This window comes from Camellia sinensis, chromosome 1 (assembly GCF_055761805.1).
Source record: "Camellia sinensis isolate YWXY chromosome 1, ASM5576180v1, whole genome shotgun sequence".
NCBI classification, from domain to species: domain Eukaryota; kingdom Viridiplantae; phylum Streptophyta; class Magnoliopsida; order Ericales; family Theaceae; genus Camellia; species Camellia sinensis.
In genome coordinates, this window is record NC_138961.1 from 217,618,012 (window position 1) to 217,643,120 (window position 25,109).

At 32.6% G+C, this 25,109-nt stretch overlaps 1 protein-coding gene across 1 annotated transcript; it reads left to right on the forward strand.

Moving 5' to 3' along the window:
• The first annotated feature begins 275 nt into the window (after positions 1 to 275).
• On the forward strand, positions 276 to 25,109 carry LOC114258443 (cytochrome P450 81Q32). Its single transcript, XM_028198398.2, is given in 3 exon segments — positions 276 to 1,203; positions 24,322 to 24,811; positions 24,814 to 25,109. Coding segments are annotated over 3 exon segments (1,494 nt in total). The 5' UTR covers positions 276 to 318; the 3' UTR covers positions 24,933 to 25,109.

Here is a 25,109-nt window from a genome sequence, read left to right on the forward strand (position 1 = left end):
AAACTAAAATAATCATATTTCATAGCTAACCAAGAATCTTTGCATAGTTTCAAAAAACTCTTCACTCATGATTTATTTTGCTACAAATTTCAAACTTTAGGATTTTTTTTTTAATATAATTGTTGCAAATAAATATTACCAAAAAAATAGGACAAAATGAAAAAATCAAGGTACAAACCAGCATTCGTAAATCATACCAAACAAAAGGGCAAAATGAGAAAAACAAAAAGCAAACCTCAAGTGCTTCTTACATGTATAGGGATATATATTTTAATCTTCACATCCATCTCCTCTCCTAATTAAATTAATCAACTGGCCATGGAAGTTAGTTTGCCATGCGTATTTCTCTCTCTTTTCTTTCTTATTATTGCTTTCAAGTTCTTGTCACGAGCAACAACAACTCACAAGAATCTCCCTCCAAGCCCACCGGCTCTTCCCGTCATCGGTCACCTCCACCTCCTCAAACAACCTCTCCATCGAACTCTCGACGGACTCTACCAAAACCTCGGGCCGGTCTTCTCCCTCCGGTTCGGGTCACGCCTCGTGGTGGTGGTGTCATCGCCGTCCGCAGTGGAGGAATGCTTCACCAAGAACGACGTCGTCTTAGCCAACCGCCCTCGTCTCACCATCGGCAAGTACTTCGGCTATAATTACACCACCGTCGGAGCGTCCAATTACGGCGACCACTGGCGCAACCTCCGCCGCCTCATGGCGGTGGAAATCTTCTCCACCAGCCGCCTCAACAGCTTCTTATCGATTAGGCGAGACGAAATCAAGCTTTTACTCCGTAAATTGTATCGACACTCGTCTCATGATTTCGCCAGAGTGGAATTGAAATCCAAATTTTCTGAACTGACCTTTAATATCATCATGAGAATGATCGCCGGAAAGAGGTATTACGGAGACGACGACTTGTCGAACAACGAGGAGGCGCAGGAGTTCCGAGAGATCGTGAGACAGGCATTCGAGTATGGTGGTGCATCGTACCCAGGGGATTTCTTACCGATTTTAAAGTGGATTGATTACCAGAGTTTTGAGAAGAATTTGAGGAGACTTCATAAGAAAATGGACGACTTCCTGCAAGGTCTGATCGATGAGCACAGGCGTGACAAGAGTAAGAACACCATGATCGATCATTTGCTTTCCTTGCAAGAATCACAGCCAGAATATTATACAGATGAAATTATCAGAGGACTAATCCAGGTTTGTGGACTCTCCCGCTCTCTCTATCTAGCCATCACACAATTTTTATGCAGCAATGCTGCAAATTTTAAAATTTTATTCAAAAAAACTGAAAATATGATTAAGATTTAATCTAAATATAAAACTAACCATGTAACTCCGAAGTGGGAAAAATAAAAAAATAAAAAAATCGATCAAACAGATTCGACTGGATCGACCAGCTATATTTAATTTTTTTTTAATAAGATTCGGTCTGTGCGATTTTTTAATTTGATTTTTTTAAATTTTTGGCCCAGTATCAGCTTAAACATCTTGTGTATTGAATTAAACCGAAACCATACAACTAGTTCAATGCACAAGATGTTTATACCGATACCGATGGTTTCAACATATATTTTATTTATAATATATATAATCTAATAATATAGTAATATTATTAAGTATAATAAATTATTAAAATTAATTGATTAAAATTTTCATCTCTATAACTTAAACTAGTGGTAACCCGTGCCCTGCACGGGACTTTATAAATTAAAAAAATTATTATAATTATCTTGAAATAATTTAATATTTTGCCTTGTGGTATACATTAAATTTATAAATTAACTTTTTTGTTTATAATTTTTTTAATTATTAGTTTAAATATATATATATTTATTTAGTGCAATTTTGATAATTTGTATTAAAAAAAGTTGAACCTAATTAAATGAGATTAAATGAATTATGACATGCCTTTTCTTGTTATGAAAATATACAAATTGAAAAATTATAATTAAGACAAATATACAATTTTATTATTAAATGTGAAATAAAGTGATATTTAACAATAATTAATATGATATTTCTATTATTAATCCAATAATTTTAAGTTACATTTCTTTTTATTTTAATTTCATAACTAAAAATACAATATGAATATAATACACGTACGAATTTCTAGTATTTAAGAATAAGAAGGTTTCAAAATATTTTCAATATTTCATCATTTTCTTTTTAACTTCTTTTTATCTTATTTGATTTTAAATTTGAATAAAAAATTTAATTTGATATGAATTACTTTAACGTTTTCATTAAATTTTTATCAATTTTTAGAAGAACTTTCATTTTTATTCCATTTTTTTTTCTTTTCATCAATTTTGACGGAAAAAATAATAATTTCCAACACTTCCTGTCTTTAAATTTTTATCAAATTATAATTTGACAAAAAAAATATTAATGGTTGAACACTCTCTTAATTGGAATTATAGTGAAATAACATCTTGAAATAATGAAAGTTTGAGAGTTTGAGTATGTGGTTGTTTGAAATGTATAATTTGATTAATTCTCTTCTCATATTTGTATAAAAATTGACACATATGACTACATTATTATAAGTCGGATTATAGAAAGTTTTTTGAGATGTCAAACATTTTTTATTTGTAAATATTCTACCTATTAAAAAAGAAAAAAGAAAAGAAAAAAAAAAGTGTAGGTTTTAGATATATATTTATCAATTTTGTTTTATGGATATAAACAACTGATGTTTCAATTTTTAAAAAATTTAAAAGTAAAAAAAAAAATGAGTTTTTTGGGATAAAAGAAGCCATCTAACTCCTCTGTACACTATTTAAGATGACTAATTTAATCACATAAAAAAATAAAAATTATATTTAGAAATTATCTCTATATATTAGGCTATTATATACAACTATAGCGTTAACAAATTAATTATAACATGTAACACCCTCAAAATAATACATCACCCAATCACTCATGATAACCATAGACATAGGAGAAATAAACATATATTTATTTATCAGAGTATTCATTACAAAAAGTATTACATGTTGACAACAAAAATAAATGCCCTACTGGCTTACAACTTTCCAAGTCAACACTTGGTTACAACAAAAGAGATTTCTAACTCTTAACATATTAAGCTCTTGGCTTGAATTACATGTAATACTAAAGATAACTACAAAAATAAACCTTTAGCTTTTAAACCTCCCAAGCTACATCCTTGGAGGTGACATATCACCTGTTCCTGAAAATGATGTCCCATATAGGGTGAGCCAAAGCCCAGTAGAGATATGCTAAACATAATATGAGAAATAACTAAAACATTAACATCTGATAACTGTTCAACACATGTGCATCAATACACACCATTTAGTTTATAATCCATCAATGTAGATATTTTTCTGACAACCCACTTTCATTATCATTTCCAATTCACTTTATTGACATAGTTTATTTATCCAAGCAATTCAAATGAGACTACAACTCATGAAAGCAATACTTCAATTCATCAATGATTTGAAATGAGACTACAACTCATATTATCAACACTTCCATCTTCAACAATTTCAAATGAGACTACAACTCATAAAGACAACACTTCAATTCATCAACATCATTCAGATGGATATAAAGTTTCGGGACTTTCACCCTGGACACTCCGGCCAACTTAGTTATCAATGGAGTCCATCCCCTATCTCCTCCCAAACAGTGGAGTACATCCTCTATCTCCTCCCACACATTGGAGTACATCCCCTATCTCCTCCCACACAAATATACATATACAATGTATTTAAACACTTCATCATATACAATGATCAACTTAAGCACATATTCAATGTGTTAATCTAACTGTCATATTCAATGACATAACTCAGTTGATTAGTTTCAATTTACCTAATCATCATGCAGTTCTACAACAATCACGACTATCCTCCACCGATAGCCCAAATAGTTATTTCTAAACAGATATTTAAATTTATCAAACAGATAAATTAATACACTTTCCATAGGTAAGCGATTTTCAATCCAACTATACCAATGATCACATTTGGTCCCCAATTTCATCATTTCCACTCAATTATGCATTCCCATAAGTAATTTCATTATTTTGATAAACATTTGATTTAATCCCAATTATGACATTTTTCCTCCTTTCTCAAATATTGCTCTCATGGCCCAATCCATCCATTTCATATACAACGAATACATTAACAAGGTCTCAAAGACACATGGAGTCCCACAAATATAAAACCCCTCTTTTATAGTTTCAAACCAAAACCTAACTTTCAAAATTACCATAATTTCACTATTTAATCAAAATGACTAAAATTTATGTTAAAGCTCATAAAGATGAGTAGTTTATCCCTACCTCAAAAGAAGAGACTCAATGGAGAAGATGAGGAAACTCGAAGATGCTCCAAACACAAACTTTTTTGGATCAAAGTGAAGCCCATACCAAGCTCTATCTTTTTTACGAAGAGACTATGGTAGAAAACTGCTAGAACTAGGTGTATTTATAGAGAGAATGTGTATGTAGAGAGAGAATGTGTCTGATCTAGGGTTTGAGAAGAAAAGGAAATCAAAAAGTGAGGAAAAAGACCGTTGCTGCGATCTGATATATGCGAAGCTCACTCGAGCGAAGAAGTGGTCGCTCAAGCGACCAGACACAACAAACACCTCGCTCGAGCGCAAAATGCCTCGCTCGAGCGCACAATACAAAGCTTCAAGTCTATAACCCAACCGCACGCTCAAGCGCAAGAGTTCTCGCTCGAGCGAAGGAACACAAAACATACAGCTCGCTCGCTCGAGCGAGAAAACCCTCGCTCGAGTGAAGAATACCAACCTTCAGGTCTTTCCAAGACGCAGACGCATGCTCGAGTGCAAGAATGCTCGCTCGAGCGAAGAGACACACCACTCAAATCTCGCTCAAGCGAAGGAATCCTGGCTCGAGCGAAGAAACTAAAACCTGAAGCTCACTCGCTCGAGCGACAAAAGCCTCGCTCGAGCGAAGAAACCAAAATCAGGACAGCAACCATTTGTTTCAAACCATACCCAACCTATTTCAAACCTGCCTAACATATCCTAAAACTCAAATGCAAGGAATTTAAGGACGGAAACAGAATATAAACAATCATAACCAACCATGGGACCCGAATTCGGAATACAATACATGAAGGGAAAAACTGGGATCGCTATAACCTCCCCCCTTTAAAGAATTTCGTCCCCGAAATTAGATATATATATATATATAAGTTTCAAAATTGTGATCTTTCCAATTCTCCACATGATTATAACACAACTTTTATCAACATGGTCCTCTACCAATCATTCCATCTCTTTTCAAGAAAACAACTTTACAAATATGGCTCAATATGCATTATCAACATGCATTCCTTTGAATTTCAACAAGTTCCAATATACATACTTCACAATCCCATAACATATTCAATGATAATAATATATTTGCATTTCTACAACACATTCAACATATACAATGTTAAATTAAACTCATAGTCCTGAAATGTATTCAACGATTTCAATATTTTCATAATCCAAAACATATACAATGTTCTTAGAGTTTATCAACAAAACAAAATTCTCAACACATGCTTAAACATTAACAAACAAGTCCGGATATTTCTCTCGGACCTCCAATTCACGTTCCCAAATGGCTTCCTCAACCCCGTGATGTTTCCACAATATCTTAACCAAGGGAATCGTCTTGCCTCTCAAGACTTGGTCCCGTCTATCCAAGACCCGCACTGGTCTCTCCTCATACGGGGCATCCTCATCAACCTCTAAGTCGGTCCAATCCAATACATGCGACGGATCTAGCTCGTATTTCCGAAGCATACTAACATGAAACACGTCATGCACTCCGGACAATTGCGGCGGCAAAGCTGAACGATATGCAACCTCCCCAATCCGCTCAAGGATCTCAAAAGGGCCAATAAACTGAGGGGACAACTTCCCACTCTTCCCAAACCTCATCAAACCCCGCCTAGGTGATATTTTCATAAAGACGTGATCACCCACCTCAAATGCCAAAGGCCTCCTCCTACGGTCGGCATAACTCTTTTGGCGACTCTGTACTGTAACTAACCTCTTATGGATAAGTTCAACTTTCTCCGTCGTCTCCCAAACTAACTCCTGGCCCAACAAAGGTGCATCACCCACCTCGGCCTAACACACTGGAGACCTACACGATCGGCCATACAAGGCCTCAAACGATGCCATACCAATACTCGATTGGAAACTATTGTTGTAGGTGAACTCCACTAAGGGGTAAGTGCCTCTCCCATGACCCCTTAAAGTCAAGGACACAGCCTCGAAGCATGTCCCCAAGGATCTGAATAGTACGCTCGAACTGCCCGTCAGTCTGAGGATAGTAAGCCATGCTGAAGGTCAACCTAGTGCCCAAGGCACTCTGCAAACTCTTCCACAACCTAGCAATAAAACGCGGATCTCTATCTGAGACGATCGACACTGGGACCCCGTGCAACCTCACTATGTCCAGAATATACAAGTCAGCAAGATGATCTACCGAATCTCTCACGCGCATAGGAATAAAGTGCGCCGACTTAGTCAACCGATCAACTACCACCCAAATGGCATCACTACCCCATTGAGTCCTTAGAAGACCCACGACAAAATCCATCGTGACGTGCTCCCACTTCCACTCAGCTATAGGCAAGGACTGCAACAAACCCGCTGGCCTCTGATGTTCGGCCTTCACTTGCTGACAAGTAAGGCACTTCGATACAAACACTGTCACATCCTTCTTCATACCCCTCCATCAAAACTGGCAACTTAGATCACGATATATCTTAGTGCCTCCCGGATGCACCGCAAGGCGTGAATGGTGAAACTCTCGAAGTACTTCCTCTCGGCAAGACTCCGGCACAAACAAGCGGTCTCGGTACCTCACACTCAAGTTAGGATACACGGTCAAACCCTTTTCCACCTTCCCACTAGAGATCTTCTCCCGGAGGGATTCTACATCCAAATCACCTCTCTTTGCATGTAACACTCGATTCACAAGTGTAGGTTATGCAACTACAGAAAACAAGGCCCCAGACTCAACAGATTCGCCCAGAAACAAGTCGAACTCGCCAAGAGTACCCAACATCTCCCATTCCCGGATGGCAATACAAGCTACATCACTAATGGACTTCCTACTGAGGGCATCGACCACAACATTGGCCTTCCCCGGATGATAGTGCAACTCAAAGTCGTAATCCTCTATAAACTCCATCCACTTCCTCTGCCTCAAGTTCAAGTCTTTCTGTGTGAACAGATATTTCAGACTCTTATGATCCGAGAACACCTCGAATCTCTCACCATACAAATAGTGCCTCCAAATCTTCAAGGCAAAAATCACGGCTGCTAATTCTAGGTCATGAGTGGGGTAGTTCCTCTCATGTGTTTTCAACTGCCGCAAGCCATAGGCTACTACTTTCCCCTCTTGCATCAACACACAATCCAAACCCTCTTGTGAGGCATCACAATACACTGTATAACCCAAACCTCTCTCCGGAATAATCAAGACTGGAGCAGTAGTAAGTCTAATTTAAGCTCTTGGAACGACTTTTCGCAAGTCTCACTCCACACAAATTTGACCTCTTTCCGCGTCAATCTAGTCAAAGGCGAAGCTAGCCTGGAAAAATCTTTTACAAACCGACGGTAACAACTGGCTAATTCTAGAAAACTACGGATCTCAAAAACACTCTTAGACTGTGTCCTATCTTGCACTGCCTCTATCTTGGATGAATCAACAGACACCCCTTCCCCAGATACCACATGGCCTAAGAACTTAACCTCTCTTAGCCTGAACTCACACTTCCCAAACTTAGCATACAGCTTGTGGGCTCTAAGCAACTCAAGTACCACTCGCAAGTGTTCCTCGTGCTCTTCCTCAAAAGGTGAATAAATCAGGATGTCGTCCACAAAGATGACCACAAAGCGATCTAAGAACTCCCGGAAGATCCGGTTCATCAAATCTATAAACACTGTCGGTGCATTGGTGAGCCCAAAAGGCATCACCAGAAACTCATAATGGCCATACCACGTACGGAATGTCGTCTTTGGAATATCCTCCTCCCTAACCCTCAACTGATGGTAGCCCGATCTAAAGTCTATCTTAGAGAAACAACAGGACCCTTTCAACTGGTCAAACAAATCATCTATACAAGGCATAGGGTATTTATTCTTAACCATAGCCCAGTTCAATTTTCGGTAGTCGATGCAAAGTCTCAAAGCCCAATCTTTCTTTTTAGCAAAGAGGGCCGGTGCTCCCCACAGTGAAGTACTAGGGCGACTGAAGCCCTTATCTAGTAACTCCTGGAGTTGAATCTTCAAATCACTCAACTCAGCTGGGGTAAAACAGTACGGTGCCATGGACATCTGTACCGTGCCAGGTACTAAGTCAATAAAGAACTCGATCTCTAGATGAGGTGGTAAACTAACAAGGTCCTCGGAAAAAAACGTCCGAATACTCACAAACCACTCTCAACAACTCAGCCTGGGTCTCATCATACTCACTACTCATACAAGTAGCGAGAAGACAACTAAGCTCACTCCGCCATAACGAATCATACAGTGGTGGCAAGACTATACCAACCCGCTCTCCCAAGAAATGGAAACAATCCCCGTTCAAGGTACATATAGTAACCCTCTGACGGTAGCAATCAATAACAGCCCGGTATGACGATAACCAGTCCATATCCAAAATCACATCAAAACCCGACATAGCCATTATTACAAAGGAAAAAGGAAGCCGACGATCAGCGACCTCTATATCACAACCTCTACACCCTTGTTTCAAAATCAACTCACCCCAAAAAGTGATATAACACAAATATGAGAAGCTAATTGTGCCAAATCCAATCCCAAAACAGATGCAAAAGCAAAAGATATAAAAGAATGGGATGCACCCATATCAATCAACACATTAGCAACCGAGTTGCAAAACAGAAAGCTACCTCTCACAACAGATGGAGTTGGTACAAGCTCTGGCGCTGTAAAGGCATACACGCGCCCTGTAGGTCTCTGATCTACCTGCTCACCTCTCGGAGCATAAGACCGCTGCACAAACTGAGCCTTGAGGCTCCCTGATTGGCCCTCGAGGCCTGAACTGACTATGCTGGCTGATAACTCTGCGTCTGCCTCGAACTCGATACACCAGATGTGCCACTCAACTGCGAGCAAAACCTCTTCAGGTGCCCCGCCTGCCCACACTGATAACAAGCGAGCGGCTGGCCTCTGTCACGACCCAAACTCGCCCCTATGGGTTTAACACCATAACCGGCCAGTAATCTGTGATTACCGAAGGCCTGCTTAACAGTAATGACAGTAATACAGAGTAAAGGGACTGGCGGAAGCCAAAACAGCAGATAAAAGATGTCCAATGAGCTGTGACAGTTTGAATGCAAAAAGACTTTATGCATAAGTCACATTGATAAACAAAACATATATACATGCGACATATCCACAAACATCTATGTCAGGGACCAAATCCCTAACTATAACTGTACAGTCAAGTCTTAAACATTTATTACAGATCAGAAACAAAAGGGTGAAACTGAGACACCCCAAAATAGCCTTAGCTTGAACAGACTCGGAACCTTGAGGTGAGGCACGGTGGTTGGCTTGACAAAACGGGAGCTTAACTTGACGCTCCTAGCATTGGTCCGGTGCCTGGACACTTACATATAAATATAAACAGTGAGCTAAAGCCCAGTGAATAACGAATGCATAAAGGGGTTAAGAATGAATGTCCTTTCATTAATTAAACAGTCATTTAGAATTCATAACAGCTATACGTGGCACGTCCAATAGCAAAACAGTACAGTAGGTCTTAACAGACCAAACAGTCAGCTGATGGCCATCATAACGGTAAACAGTAATAGTTCCAACATGGGAACTGACAGAGATCTCTGTAACAGTAGCAGTAACAGTAACAGTAACAGAAGGTTGCTATGGATGCCACGAGTACAGTTTATAAATAGGACAAGCATTCATTCATTGAACAATAGTATTTCAGTAACCAGTACAGTTGATCATTCATAAAATAATCATAATTGAATATATCTTTACAACATTGTTACTCACAGAGCATTGGGCTACGAATAGGCTAATGAGCATCCTCGGATGCCAACCCTACAGTTGCAAAACGAACACACACTCGGGATTAATAACTTAGCCCCTAATTATACATGGTGTGGTTCTATGACATTATCCTCATTAAGATGCCTTAAACTTGGCCTAGGAATGCCTAGGATGAAATGAGGATGCAAAAATGCACTTTAAAACACTTTTCAAATTTTTTCTGAAACAGGGGTCTCGCTCGAGCATGGCTTTCTATGCTCGAGCGGACATGCAGACAAAGGAGCTCTGCTCGAGCGTGGCTTTCCCCGCTCGAGCAGACTGTAAACTCATGAAAAGTACTGAATGCACAATTTTCACGCTCGACGGACGCTCGACCTCCGCTCGAGCGTGAGACTCAAATCCTCTCTCGAGCGTGAATTCTCTCGCTCGAGCGGACTGCAAAATATATGAACTTCTGGGCATATGCATTTCACGCTCGAGCGTGACTTTCTACGCTCGAGCGGAAGTGCATGTACTCAGAGTGTACGCTCGAGCATGGATCCAAAATCTGGAATTTCCAGATTGATCCTTAAGCACAAAATTCAACTTCTAAAGCTTCAAACTCGATTCTTTTGAGCTAATTTTCTGGAAAACACTTGAAGACTCATAGTATAACATGTTTTGAAGATCAATTTTGTAAAATCAAGCCCAAAGGTGAGACAATTGAACACAATTTCAAAGGAACTTTCATAAACAATACAAGAACGTAACATGCATGAGTTCTAATGAATTCCAATGCTCCAAAACATAACCAAATGCAAGATTGAGCTCAAAACTATGATGAATTCATGGACTACAACCAAAATGTGGACATGCATATGGAAATTCATGAAGAATAACCTCAAAATTCAAGAATATGTACATGCATGCATGAATTCACTCTCAACTCTATACTTTAAACCAATTCTTGACTTTAACTCCAAATTTCCATGAAACATGCAAGAGATAACTTGAATTCACAATTAAGAAGATGATTTTCCTACCTTAGGCCTTGAATTCAAAGTATGGAAGCTAAATTTTGCAAACCCCCTTCAATTCCTCTAAGTTTCAAGTCAAACTAGATGAACTCAATTTTTCTTCCAACACTCTTACTCTCTCTCACGTTTTTGGTCTAGAAAATGGCTGAAGAGGTGATATGTCAAATGTGCATGAAGTGGGGAGGAGTTAGCCTAGGATTATCCACTCAATGGCAATTTGGTAGTAATTGCAAACTAATGGAATTTAACATTATTTAATCTAATTTAATCATTCTAAACCAAATTTTAATTAAACCTACCATAAAATCACATAAATTCTAATTAGCATAAAACACTAATCAATTTCTGGTTCAGTTGCTGATAAGACCTTCAATTCGCAGTTCAAAGTTAAAACATGAACAGATTCATTTAGAAATAAAACAGATATAAATGCATTCAAAACAATACACTCATATAATCAGTTCAGAATTTCATTCTTATCAGTTACTTATCATGCTTAATCATAGATTAGCACTAATCAGAGGTGAGGGTTGTCACAGCCTCTACCCTGACTCTGGCTCTGAGGACGAGCCGAAGATAATGAAGCACGCTGCCCTCCTTCCTTCTGCGGGCAAGCTAGAGACTTGTGGCCCAACTGGCCACATTTGTAACAAGTAATGTCTCCCTGACTGCCTCTCCCAGAACCTGAACTCGGCACTGGAAAGGTAGATCTCGCAAGTGTCCCCTAGGACTGCTAAGGGTTAGAACCCTTCTACCTCCTACCATCCCCCTAACCATCCTGACTCCTCTTAAAGCCTCTCATCCTTTCCTCTTCTGCCTACATAATGGTCTCAAGATGGGCTGCAGCCTGCACAAGGCGCCCATACTCCCTAATCATGGGCCCGGCCACTCGAAACTTGAGTCCGGTCCTCAACTTCTTCTCAAACTCAAGACAACGGCGTTCCTCAAACGCCACCAACTCAGGCGCAAACCTCAACAAGCTAGTGAAAGCGGCTTCAAACTCTGCCACTGGTGTATTCAACTGCTTGAGCAGACAGAACTGATCTCTCAACTTCTTCCTAATAGTGGGAGGCAAAAACTTCTCCTGAAAGGCATCAACAAAAGCCTCACAAGTCTCTCCAATACGCCCTCGAACAAACTTTCACCACTGACCCACGTCTCCCTTCAACTGGAAGGACGCTAAGGTCACCCTCATGCCTCCGTCTTCGATGCCTAGCATCTCAAACGTCTTCATCATCTGTTCAAGCCACTCATCGGCCTTCAGTGGCTCTTTTTTGGATCACCCAAAAACTTGTCCGGATTCGATCGGAAGAACCCTCTCTTCAGAAAAGAAGGCCCTGCCTCAGCTACATGGGCCCGGGCTTGATTCTCAACTCTGATAATGCCCATAGACTCCCTCAATGCTCCGGTCATCTTGCGGGCTAAGGCACTCGTGGCCTGCTGACCCACTAGCTCGGCCACGTTGGCCTGACCAACACCCTCCTCCTACGCCGGAATATCATCCAATATAGGCATCTCCTGTCTCCTAGGCCTACCACACCTACCACCACGTCCTCGTCCTGACATCCTAATAAAGGTAACAAGAACATTAGCACCTTCACAAATGTGCCGAAGCTATTTCACTTGAGTCCTAATACGTTGGACAACTGCAATTCACCCCACATAAGCACATAATCACATAAGCACTTACGAATTTCATTTCCGGATAATGACCGTCCCATGGCGTTGCTAGAGTTCCAGTTAGAAACGGCAGTGATCAAGTGTCTTTCTAACAAGACTCCCAGAAACCCAAGAATCTTATCAACATCCTAGAAACTAAATCTCATACTCACATAGTCACAAAAACATGTTATCACATAAGTACATGACATTACATTTAAGTCCCTAACAAGGGAGACAAACCCATTATGGTACTAACCACTTCCCACGTATCAAACCTAGTACGCTCTAATACCAAGTTGTAATGCCCTCAAAATAATACATCACCCAATTACTCATGATAACCATAGACATAGAAGAAATAAACATATATTCATTTATCAGAGTATTCCTTACAAAAAGTATTACATGTTGACAACAAAAATAAATGTCCTACTGGCTTACAACTTTCCAAGTCAACACTTGGTTACAACAAAAGAGAGTTCTAACTCTTAACATATTAAGCCCTTGGCTTGAATTACATGTAATACAAAAGATAACTACAAAAATAAGCCTTCAGCTTTTAAACCTCCCAAGCTACATCCTTGGAGGTGGCATATCACCTATACCTGAAAATGATGTCCCATACAGGGTGAGCCAAAGCCTAGTAGAGATATGCTAAACATAATATGAGAAATAACTAAAACATTAGCATCTGATAACTGTTCAACACATGTGCATTGATACACACCATTTAGTTTATAATCCATCAATGCAGATATTTTTCTAACAACCCACTTTCATTATCATTTCCAATTCACTTTATCGACATGGTTTATTTATCCAAGTAATTCAAATGAGACTACAACTCATGAAAGCAATACTTCAATTCATCAATGATTTGAAATGAGACTACAACTCATATTATCAACACTTCCATCTTCAACAATTTCAAATGAGACTACAACTCATAAAGACAACACTTCAATTCATCAACATCAATCAGATGGATATAAGGTTTCAGGACTTTCACCTGGACACTCCGGCTAACTTAGTTATCAATAGAGTCCATCCCCTATCTCCTCCCAAATAGTGGAGTACATCCTCTATCTCCTCCCAAATAGTGGAGTACATCCCCTATCTCCTCCCACACATTGGAGTGCATCCCATATCTCCTCCCACACAAATATACATATACAATGTATTTAAACACTTCATCATATACAATGATCAATTTAAGCATATATTCAATGTGTTAATCCAACCGTCATATTCAATGACATAACTCAGTTGATTAGTTTTAATTTACCTAATCATCATGCAGTTCTATAACAATCACGACTATCCTACACCGATAGCCCAAATAGTTATTTCTAAACAGATATTTAAATTTATCAAACAGATAAATTAATACACTTTCCATAGGTAAGCGATTTTCAATCCAACTATGCCAATAATCACATTTGGTCCCCAATTTCATCATTTCCACTCAATTATGCATTCCCATAATTAATTTCATTACTTTGATAAACATTTGATTTAATCCCAATTAGGACACTTTTCCTCCATTCTCAAATATTGCTCTCAAAGCCCAATCTATCCATTTCATATACAACGAATACATTAACAAGGTCTCAAAGACACTTGGAGTTCCACAAATATAAAACCCCTCTTTTATAGTTTCAAACCAAACCCTAACTTTCAAAATTACCATAATTTCACCATTTAATCAAAATGACTAAAATTTATGTTAAAGCTCATAAAGATGAGTAGTTTATCTCTACCTCAAAAGAAGAGAGCCAATGGAGAAGATGAGGAAACTCGAAGATGCTCCAAACACAAACTTTTTCGGATCAAAGTGAAGCCCATACCAAGCTCTACCTTTTTTACAAAGAGACTAGGGTAGAAAATCACTAGAACTAAGTGTCTTTGTAGAGAGAAGGTGTATGTATAGAGAGAATGTGCCGGATCTAGGGTTTAAGAAGAAAAGGAAATCAAAAAGTGAGGAAGAAGACTGCTGCTGCGATCTGATATATGCGAAGCTCACTCGAGCGAAGAAGTGGTCGCTCGAGCGACCAGACACAACAAGAAGCCTCGCTCGAGGGCACAATACAAAGCTTCAAGTCTGCAACCCAGACACACGCTTGAGTGCAAGAGTTCTCGCTCGAGCGAAGGAACACAAAACATACAGCTCGCTCGCTCGAGCGACAAAACCCTCGCTCAAGCGAAGAATACCAACCTTCAGGTCTTTCCAAGACGCAGACACACGCTCGAGCGCAAGAATGCTCGCTTGAGTAAAGAGACACACCACTCAAATCTCACTCGAGCGAAGGAACTAAAACCCGAAGCTCGCTCGAGCGACAAAAGCCTCGCTCGAACGAAGAAACCAAAATCTGGACAGCAACCATTTGTTTCAAATCACACCCAACCTGTTTCAAACCTGCCCAACATATCCTAAAACTCAAATGCAAGGAATTTAAGGACGGAAACAGAATATAAACAATCATAACCAACCATGGGACCCAAATTCGAAATACAATACATGAAGGGAAAAACTGGGATCGCTATATAATATATATGAAGAGTAATATTAAGTTTTTATTTTCAATTAGTTGAATTATAATTAATAAACTAACAAATAGCAGTAATGGTATAACGGGATAGAAGGAGGAAAAAAATAAAGAACACAATAATATTTAAAAATTTTAAATTTACCTAGTTATTCAAAAATATAATCTTATAGTAAAATCTTGAATTCCCAATAAATTTTCACATTTTTTATAAAATAAAATGGCAATAAAATATAAAAAATTCGATACCCATTTTTTACTTCAATTTTATGGTCTTCAATGAAGTAAAATCTAATCAAAATCTTTGACACAGAACGGGCATAGATACTTCGATTGCAACTATCATCACCAATAATTGTTCTCCACCATGTAAACCTGTAAATAAACACATAAACCTCACCAAAATCAAAACCAAAACCAAACCAATAGCATAGAAAGGGAATCACACTAGGAAAAAAATAAAATTAAAAAATAAATAAGTTTATGGAGTGGTAAGATGTTACCTCCAACAACTAAGACCTCGCCCAACCTAATCCGTCAGCTTCTTCGCCAGTGCTCGCGAAATTTAGGAGTTTGCGATGAATAATCAGATTATTCTTTAAATAAGACTTGAAAATTGATTAATTTGTCTCATTAAGTGATTTAAAATTTTGATAGATATACATAAAAAAATAGATAATTATATTACTAAATCATAATTCAAATTTAGATATTATTATATATTTTTGAGATCCAAATCTAAATTCTTTATCTTCCTTACTTTTATGTGTTTTCTATTTATTTTTTTTTCTTCAATTTATTTAAGATGGAGTTGTATGTTTCTATTTTTTAAAATTTTATATATCTGTGGTTTTTATTTATTTTTAATTATTATTATTTAAGTAAGTTATGATGTGAAAGACATGTGAGTTCTATTGATTTAAAGTATGATGGTGAGAGATATTTTCAAATTAGATTTGTTTAGATAAACTTTAAAGATTTTTAAATTTTAAAATTAGATGTTGAGATGAAAAAAAAAAGATTTTAACTAAATAAATAAAAATAAAATTTATTAATTTATCTGTTTATATATCTGATTTTAGGTTTTTTCTTTTTTTTTTTGGGAAGAAAGAAGGAATGTAAGTTTTAATATTTTCTTTTGGAAATTTGTGAGAGAAATTAGGATTAAGAAATTATGAAATATTTTTGTTATCTTTCCATTTGAAATCCATAAATTAAGGGATAATTATTATTTATAAAATAATTAAATAAATAAATCAACCAATAGTTTTTTTTAATCTATTTCATAAATTAAAAAATCAACAACTTTAGAAAATTGATCAATTTGTCCCATTTAGTGATTTAAAATTTTGATAGATATGCATCAAGAAAATAGATAATTATATTACTAAGTCATAATTCAAATTTAGATATTGTTATATCTTTTTGAGATTCATATCTAAATTCTTATCTTCTTTATTTTTGTGTGGTTTCTATTTATTTATTTTTAATTTATATAAGATGGAGTTATGGGTTTCTCATTTTTTTTTAATTTAATTTATTTATGATTTTTATTTGTTTTTAATTATTATTATTTGGGTAAGTTATGATGTGAGTTAAATATGTGATAGACATATGAGTTTTATTAATTTAAAGTATGATGGTGGGAGATATTTTCAAATTAAATTTTTTTAGATAAATTATAAAGATTTTTAAATTTTAAAATTGGATACTGAGAGACAAAAGAAATGTTTTAACTGAATAAATAATTCAAATTTATTAATTTTATCTATTTGTATGTCTTATTTTTAATTTTTTTATTAATTTTATCTATTCGTATATCTGATTTTTAATATTTTTTTTTTGTCATGTTATAATATAATATATAAGATATAGATGACAGAGATATTATCTAACTTTTTGGGGAGAGAGAATGAAGATAATTTTTTATTTTTTATTTTTAGTTTTTGGAAATCGATAATAGAGATTAGGATGGAGAGATTATGAAATATTTTTGTTATCTTCGCATTTGAAATCCATAAATTAAGGCATAATTATTATTAATTAAATAAATAAATTAGCCAATAGGTTTTTTTGATTTATTTTATAAATTAAAAAATTAATAATTTTAGAATGAGAGTTTGGAGCTCTTTAAGAGGCTTCTCATTAGAAACTCCCTTTTTCCTTATAGATATACTAGTGATAATCCGTGCTATGCACGGCATGTAAAAAAATTAATAATATATTTTTATACAAAAGTAAATTTTTAACAATTTGAGCCAAATATATCTTTATTCTTTATTTTAATTTCTTTAATTGACAATTGAGATAAAAAAATTAAAAAAAAAATCTAACAAAATCTACCATGTTTGGTAAGTTCTACAAAAGTTATGTCTTGTTCTTTTATTTAAAAAAAAATATATTAAAAAATATTATTGTTCAAGTCCTTATAGTTTAGAAGGATATAATTTTTTTTATAAAATTTAAAACAAAAAAAAAGAAAAAAAATTAATAGCGATTAATAATTTGAAGACATGTATTTAAAAAAAATTATATTCAGACTAATAATATTATGACACATCTGAATATTGATCTCATTCTGATTGTAATAATATAATTTGAAGAATAATTTAATTTGAAATTTTAAGGAATGAATATTGATCTCATTCCAATTATAGTAACATAATTTTAAGTAAGAATCCAAATTCAAAATTTTATTTTAAGAATAGAAAATTAATTTATAAACCAATCATAATTTAAGTACGGAATGAAATGACAATATTTTAAAATTATAATAGTATGTAGATATATAGATATATAGATAAATCATGGAATAGATCATTATTTAAAATTTACATATTATGAGATAAATCATTATAATTTTAAATTTAAATTAATGGAATGCTTTTCATATTTAGTACCCATCAAATTTGAATTTTGAAATGGATTAGTATACTTTCTATTTTTTATTTTATATATTTGATGTATTTTCCATTTGAAAGTCATAAATTAAGAGATATTAAATTTTTTTTTCTTCAATGAGAGTAATAGAGGATTTTTTTTATTATTTAATTAGAAATTTTAATTTGAGATGTTGAAACTCCCACAAGACTTGTGGTTAGAAACTCCCTTTTACTTATATAATATACTAGTGGTAACCCGTGCTATACACGGCATGTGAAAAAATTAATAATATATTTTTATACAAAATAATATAAATAGTTAAATTTTTGCATGCAAATTATGAAAACAAAAAAGATTGAAATTTACAGTTTTATCGTAATATCACAATATAAATATTTAAATTTAAGTCTGACAATTTTATCACAATTTATTTATTATTTTTTAATTTATCACAAATTTAATCATGTAACTTTAAACCTCCCTTACTAGAACTGTAAATTTAGGTGAGCTCAACCCAAGCAACTTAAGTCAAGCTTAAATTTTTTTAAACATTAAACAACATAATTTTTAATTAAATAAGGACCTATGCAGAAATTCAAAAATTCAAATTAAATTTGAGTGGATTTGGGCGGAAACACCAAATAACTTGATCAACCAAAGCAAAGTTATATATATAAATATATAAATTATTTGTTAATTTATTTTTAAAAATAATAAATAAATTTAATTTAAAATTTAATATTAACAAACAAAAGAAAAGGCAATATACTTAAGATTTCCAATAGAATTTTTCTTGAAAATATTTTTAAAAATACACATTTTAGAAAGGGATCATCAAATAAAAAGTTGTTTGGAAATAGTCTTTTTAGCTCAGTTTTTTTATCTTTTAATCTTTTTTGAGTCACATCATATTTTTACTTTTTTACATAACTTTTCGTAAAAAGTAAAAAAGTATACTTAATTATGTTTTTTTGAATCACATCACATATATACTTTTCTATACATATTTTCATAAAAGTAAACAAAAAAAAAATGGTATACTTATTTGACACTTCCCAAACTACCACTAGTTGATATTAAAAAATTTTACTTTTTATAATGGCATAAATAATTTAAATATGATTTTTTTTAGAAATTCTTTTTAATTTAAAAATTACAATAAAATATTACATAGAATAAAAAAAATTCTTACAATATAAAAGTATTTGAATAAAAAAATTGTAAGAAGAAAATTTAATATGATATTTTCATTTAATCTGAAAATAATTCTAAATAAATAATAAATTATCACCTATAATCCTCTCTTTTTTTTAAATAAAAAAGTTTAATGAGCTATCACTTTTAATATAAAAAAAATTAACGTTTCTTTCTAATTTATTTTAGCAAAAGTAACTTTTTAACAATTTGAGCCAAAAATATCTTTATTCTTTATTTTAATTTCTTTAATTGACAATTGAGATTAAAAAAAACAAATCAATCTAAGCAAATCCGCCATGTTTGATAAGTACAAAAAAAGTTATGTTTTATTCTTTTGTTAAAAAAATATATATATATTAAAAAATATTATTGTTCAAGTCCTTATAATTTTTTTTATAAAATTTAAAACAAAAAAAATAAAAAAAAATTAATAGCGATTAATAATTTGAACACATGTATTTAAAAAAAATATATATTTAGAACAATAATATTATGACACATCATTATGACACATGTGAATATTGATCTTATTCTAATTGTAGTAATATAATTTGAAGAAGAATTTAAATTTCAAATTTTATTTTATAACTAATAAAGGATGCAAAATTTAAGGAATGAATATTGATCTCATTCCAATTATAGTAAAATAATTTAATTAAGAATCCAAATTTGAAATTTTATTTTAAGAATATAAAATTAATTTATAGACCAATCACATTGTAACACATATTAATAAAAATAAATAAATAAATAAGTAAAAATGAGAAAAAACCTAAATGAAATGATAATATTTTGCAATTATAATGGTATATAGATATATAGATAAATCATGGAATAGATCATTATTTAAAACTTATATATTATGGGATAAATCATTATAATTTTAAATTTAAATTAATAGAATGCTTTCCATATTTAGTGCCCTCAAATTTGAATTTTGAAATGGATTAGTATACTTTCTTTTTTTTGTTTTATATATTTGATATACTTTCTATTTGAAAGTCATAAATCAAGAGATATTAATTATTATTATTATTATTTTATTTTATTTTTTTGCTTGAATGAGAGCTATTGAGGATTTTTTTATTATTTAAAATTAAAAAAAATTGAAATTTTAGTTTGAGATATTAGAGCTTCCACAAGACTTGTGATTAGAAATCCCTTTTTACTTATATAATATATAGATAGATAGATTGATTTAATAAGAATTTATATTTGTTTTACATATTTTTTTAATATACAAATTATTCTTTTAGATTTTTTATAAAAATAATTTAACAATGTCATCACTAACCATAGTGCATGGGAAAAGTTGAAAATGATGTAGCAGTAGGTATGGAAGAAGTCAAAAAGGCTTATGGGTTGGAAGAAGTTAATAAATGTTAAAAAAAAAATTTAAATCAAAAAATTAGAAAATTAAGATTGGGATATTGGAGCTCCCACAAGACTTGTGAGTTAGAAACCCCATTTTCCTTACATCATATATAGATAGATAGATAGATAGATAGATAGATAGATAGATAGACAGATAGATTTAATAAGAATTTATATTTATTTTAGATATTTTTTTAATATACAAAATTTTTAAAGATTTTTTATAAAAATTATTTAACAATTCCATCAATAACCATAGTGTATGGGAGAAGTTGAAAATGGTGCAACGGTAGGTATGGAAGAAATAAAAAAGGCTTGTGGGTTGAGAGAAGTCAATAAATACTGAGTTTTTTTTTTAAATCAAAAAATTAAAAAATTAAGATTGGGATATTAGAGCTCCCACAAAGTTTGTGGGTTAGAAATCCTATTTTCCTCATATAATACTAGCCTATCACCCGTGTTATGCACGAGATAATTATCAATATTTATTTTTGTTTTAGATTTTTTTAATATCTAAAAATTATGCTTTTTAAGATTTTTTATAAAAATAATTTAACAATTTTATCACTAACCATAGTGTATGAGAGAAGTTAGTATTTATAATTATTTGTATGAGGGGATTTTAAATGATGATCAGAAAATTTTGACCAAATCAATAAATGCAGGCATGTGGAAAGACATATGGATTGAAAAAAATTAATAAATGCTGATTAGGGAATTTTGACCAAATCAATAAATATTGAGTTTTTTTTTAAATAAAAAATTTAGAAAATTGAGATTGAGATATTGGAGCTCCCACAGGTCTTGGGGGTTAAAAACCCCTTTTTGCTTAATATATAGTACTAGCATATAACTCGTGCTATGCACGGATTGTGTTTACAATTATCTATATATGTGAATTGTGATTTTTAAATATATTTTTTTTAAATGTCTTCTTTTTTTCTTTTTTTATATTATATTAAAGTTTAATATTTTGATAATAATCATATGTGTTGGACTTTTCAAGGAATTGAATGTCTTTTTTTTTTTATTATAGTATATTAAACTTTAATATTTTGATAATAATCATATGTGTTGGACTTTTCAAAAAATTTTTTTTATGCTTGTTCTTAACGCATTAAAGTATTATTATGAGGGATAATAATCATATGTGTTGAGACTTTTCAAGGGATTCATATGTGTTGGATTTCAAAGAATTTTTTTTATGTTTATTCTTAATGCATTGAAGTGTTATTATGATGGTAAGACTTGGGAGTTAGGAGAAGTTAATAAATGTTAAGATTTTTTTTTTAATCAAAAAATCAGGAAATTTAGATTGGGAGATCGGAGCTCTCACAAGGCTTGGGGTTAAAATCCCCTTTTGCTTAATATATAGTATAGATACTAGCATATCACCTGTGCTATGCACGGATTATGTTTATGATTATCTATATATGTGAATTGAAATTTTTAAATGTTTTTTTAATGTCTTCTTTTTTTTTTCCTTTTTTATATTATATTAAAGTTTAATATTTTAATAATAACCATATGTGTTAGAATTTTTAAGGAATTAAATGTCTTTTTTTTTATTATATTATATTATATTAAAGTTTAATATTTTGATAATAATCATATGTGTTGGACTTTTGAAAAAAAAAAATTATACTTTGCGATTTTTAAATGTCTTTTTTTTTTAAATGCCTTCTTTTTTTCCTTTTTATATTATATTAAAGTTTAATATTTGATAATAATCATTTTTTTTAGGCTTTTTAAGGAATTAAATGTCTTTTTTTTTATTATATTATATTAAAGTTTAATATTTTGATAATAATCATATGTGTTGGACTTTTGAAGAAATTTTTTTTATGCTTATTCTTAATACATTAAAGTGTTATTATGAGGGATAATAATCATGTGTTGTGACTTTTCAAGAAATTCATATGTGTTGAATTTCAAAGAATTATTTTTATGCTTGTTCTTAATGTATAAAGTGTTATTAGGAGGGTAAAACTTAGGGGTTGGGAAAAGTTAATAAATGCTAAGATTTTTTTTTTAAATAAAAAAATTAAAAAATTTATATTGGGAGATTGGAGCTCCCACAAGACTTTGGGCTAAAAACTCCATTTTGCTTAATATATAGTATAGATAGATAAATAGATAATGTTTGTTTTAGATATTTTTTTAATATACAAATTATTTTTTACAGTGTAATTTTTTTCTCTTTTTTTCGCAATTGCAAACTGTTATTTTTTAATTAGAATTTATATTTGTTTTAAATATTTTTTGAATATACAAATTATTTTTTAAAAGATTTTTTATAAAAATAATTAACAATCCCATCACCAATCATAGTGTATGGGATATGGGAGAAATCAAAAAGACTTTTGGATTGAGAGAAGTGAATAAATACTGAGTTTTTTTTTTAATCAAAAAATTAGAAAATTAAGATTGGGATACTAAAACTCCTACAATGCTTGTAGGTTAAAAACTCCATTTTCCTTATATAATATATAAATTTGTAAACTGTTATTATATAATTTTAACTCTAGCTCATTATTTTTTAAGCCTTAGTATTTTTTAACTTCTTTTTGTTTGTATTTTTGTTAATTTAGGAATTAAAAATTATTTATTAAATAGATAGATTGGATATGTTTGAAATGATGAATAAATAACTAATTCAATATTTTTATACAAATGAGTAATTATACTAAAAAAGTGACTCAAATTTGAAAGGTTCTATATGAATTAAATTATATCAAATCGAACCATTTTAATCAATTCAGTTTGATACGATTTCATAAGAGAAGCGGTCTGTATAAGTATTTCAAATAATAAAACCGACATTATTAATTTAGTGACAAATTTTACTTAAATATTGAACATATTGAACCAATTATATCCCTACATAATACAATTGAATCTATACCATAATCTTTAATAATAAAAAAAAATTATCTCATAAATTTATCCATTTTCATATTTATTTTCTTTTCCATCCACAAAATCTTCCTCAAAATCTTTATTCTAACTCAATTTTGCGAACTAGCGGACAAAGGAGAACGCTATACTATATCCACTTGAATGTTGATTAAATTAAAAAGAAAGTATTTAATAACAAACTAAAATATTTTTTTAATTTATACAGCAATTAAAACTCCTAAATAATAATTGAAAAAACGACATATGTTACGGGATGACTTTCGTTGCTTTTTTTTTTTTTTTTTTCATTTCTACAGTAGATTCACACTACAAAAATATGTTTGCATGTAGAACTCATTATATTAAAATTAATAATGCATTTTATTATTTTTTAGATATGAAATATTTTTCGTACACATAATATTTATTATGTAGATAAATATAATAGGCTAAAAAATGGTAAATTCATCTCCCTATCGTCTCTTATACTTTTGTGATTAATGATGTGTAATATATATTATATATAATATATATATATATATAAATTACATACAAATAATGTAGTAGAATTGAGGTCTAATACTTTAAAACAAAATATCTTTTGTTACAAATATAATATTGATTTTGTAAAAATATAATTTATTTTTTCGTTTTCATTTATTAACTTTAATGTCCAGATCATGATACTAGCGGGTACAGATACATCATCAGTGACAATAGAATGGGCAATGTCCCTTCTAGTCAACCACCCAGAGGTATTGAAGAAGGCAAGAGCCGAGATAGACGCTCATGTAGGCCAAGATCGCTTGATTGATGAACCTGATATCTCAAAGCTACATTACCTTCAAGCTATCATCTCTGAGACTTTCCGATTGTTTCCAACAGCACCATTATTGTTACCACATGCATCATCAGATGATTGCACTATAGGTGGATTCAATGTGCCACGTGGCACAATATTGTTGGTTAATGCTTGGGCCATTCACCGAGATGCTAAGGTTTGGAATGATCCTACAAGCTTTAAGCCTGAGAGGTTTGCAAGTGGGGAAGTAGAAGGACACAAGTTGATGCCATTTGGGATGGGAAGGAGGGCCTGCCCCGGTGCTAGTCTAGCACAACGTGTTGTGGGTTTGGCTTTGGGGTCATTAATTCAGTGCTTTGAATGGGAGAGGTCACTGAGAAGGTAGTTGATCTAACGGAAGGGATAGGGCTTACTATGTTCAAAGTTGAGTCGTTGGAAGCCATGTGCAAAGCGCGTGACATAATCATGAGCAACGTTCTCTCTTAAGCCGCAAACGGTGCTTCAGCATTTTTGTGAAAATTATGTCCATATGTTCTCATGTGTCATGGTACCTTACTTGGTACATTGTACTATTTTTTATTTTGTTTTGTTTTTTTATTTATGATGTTTGTGGCTTATATAAGTTCAAATATATATTGCACGTGAGATTGATTTTTCATATAA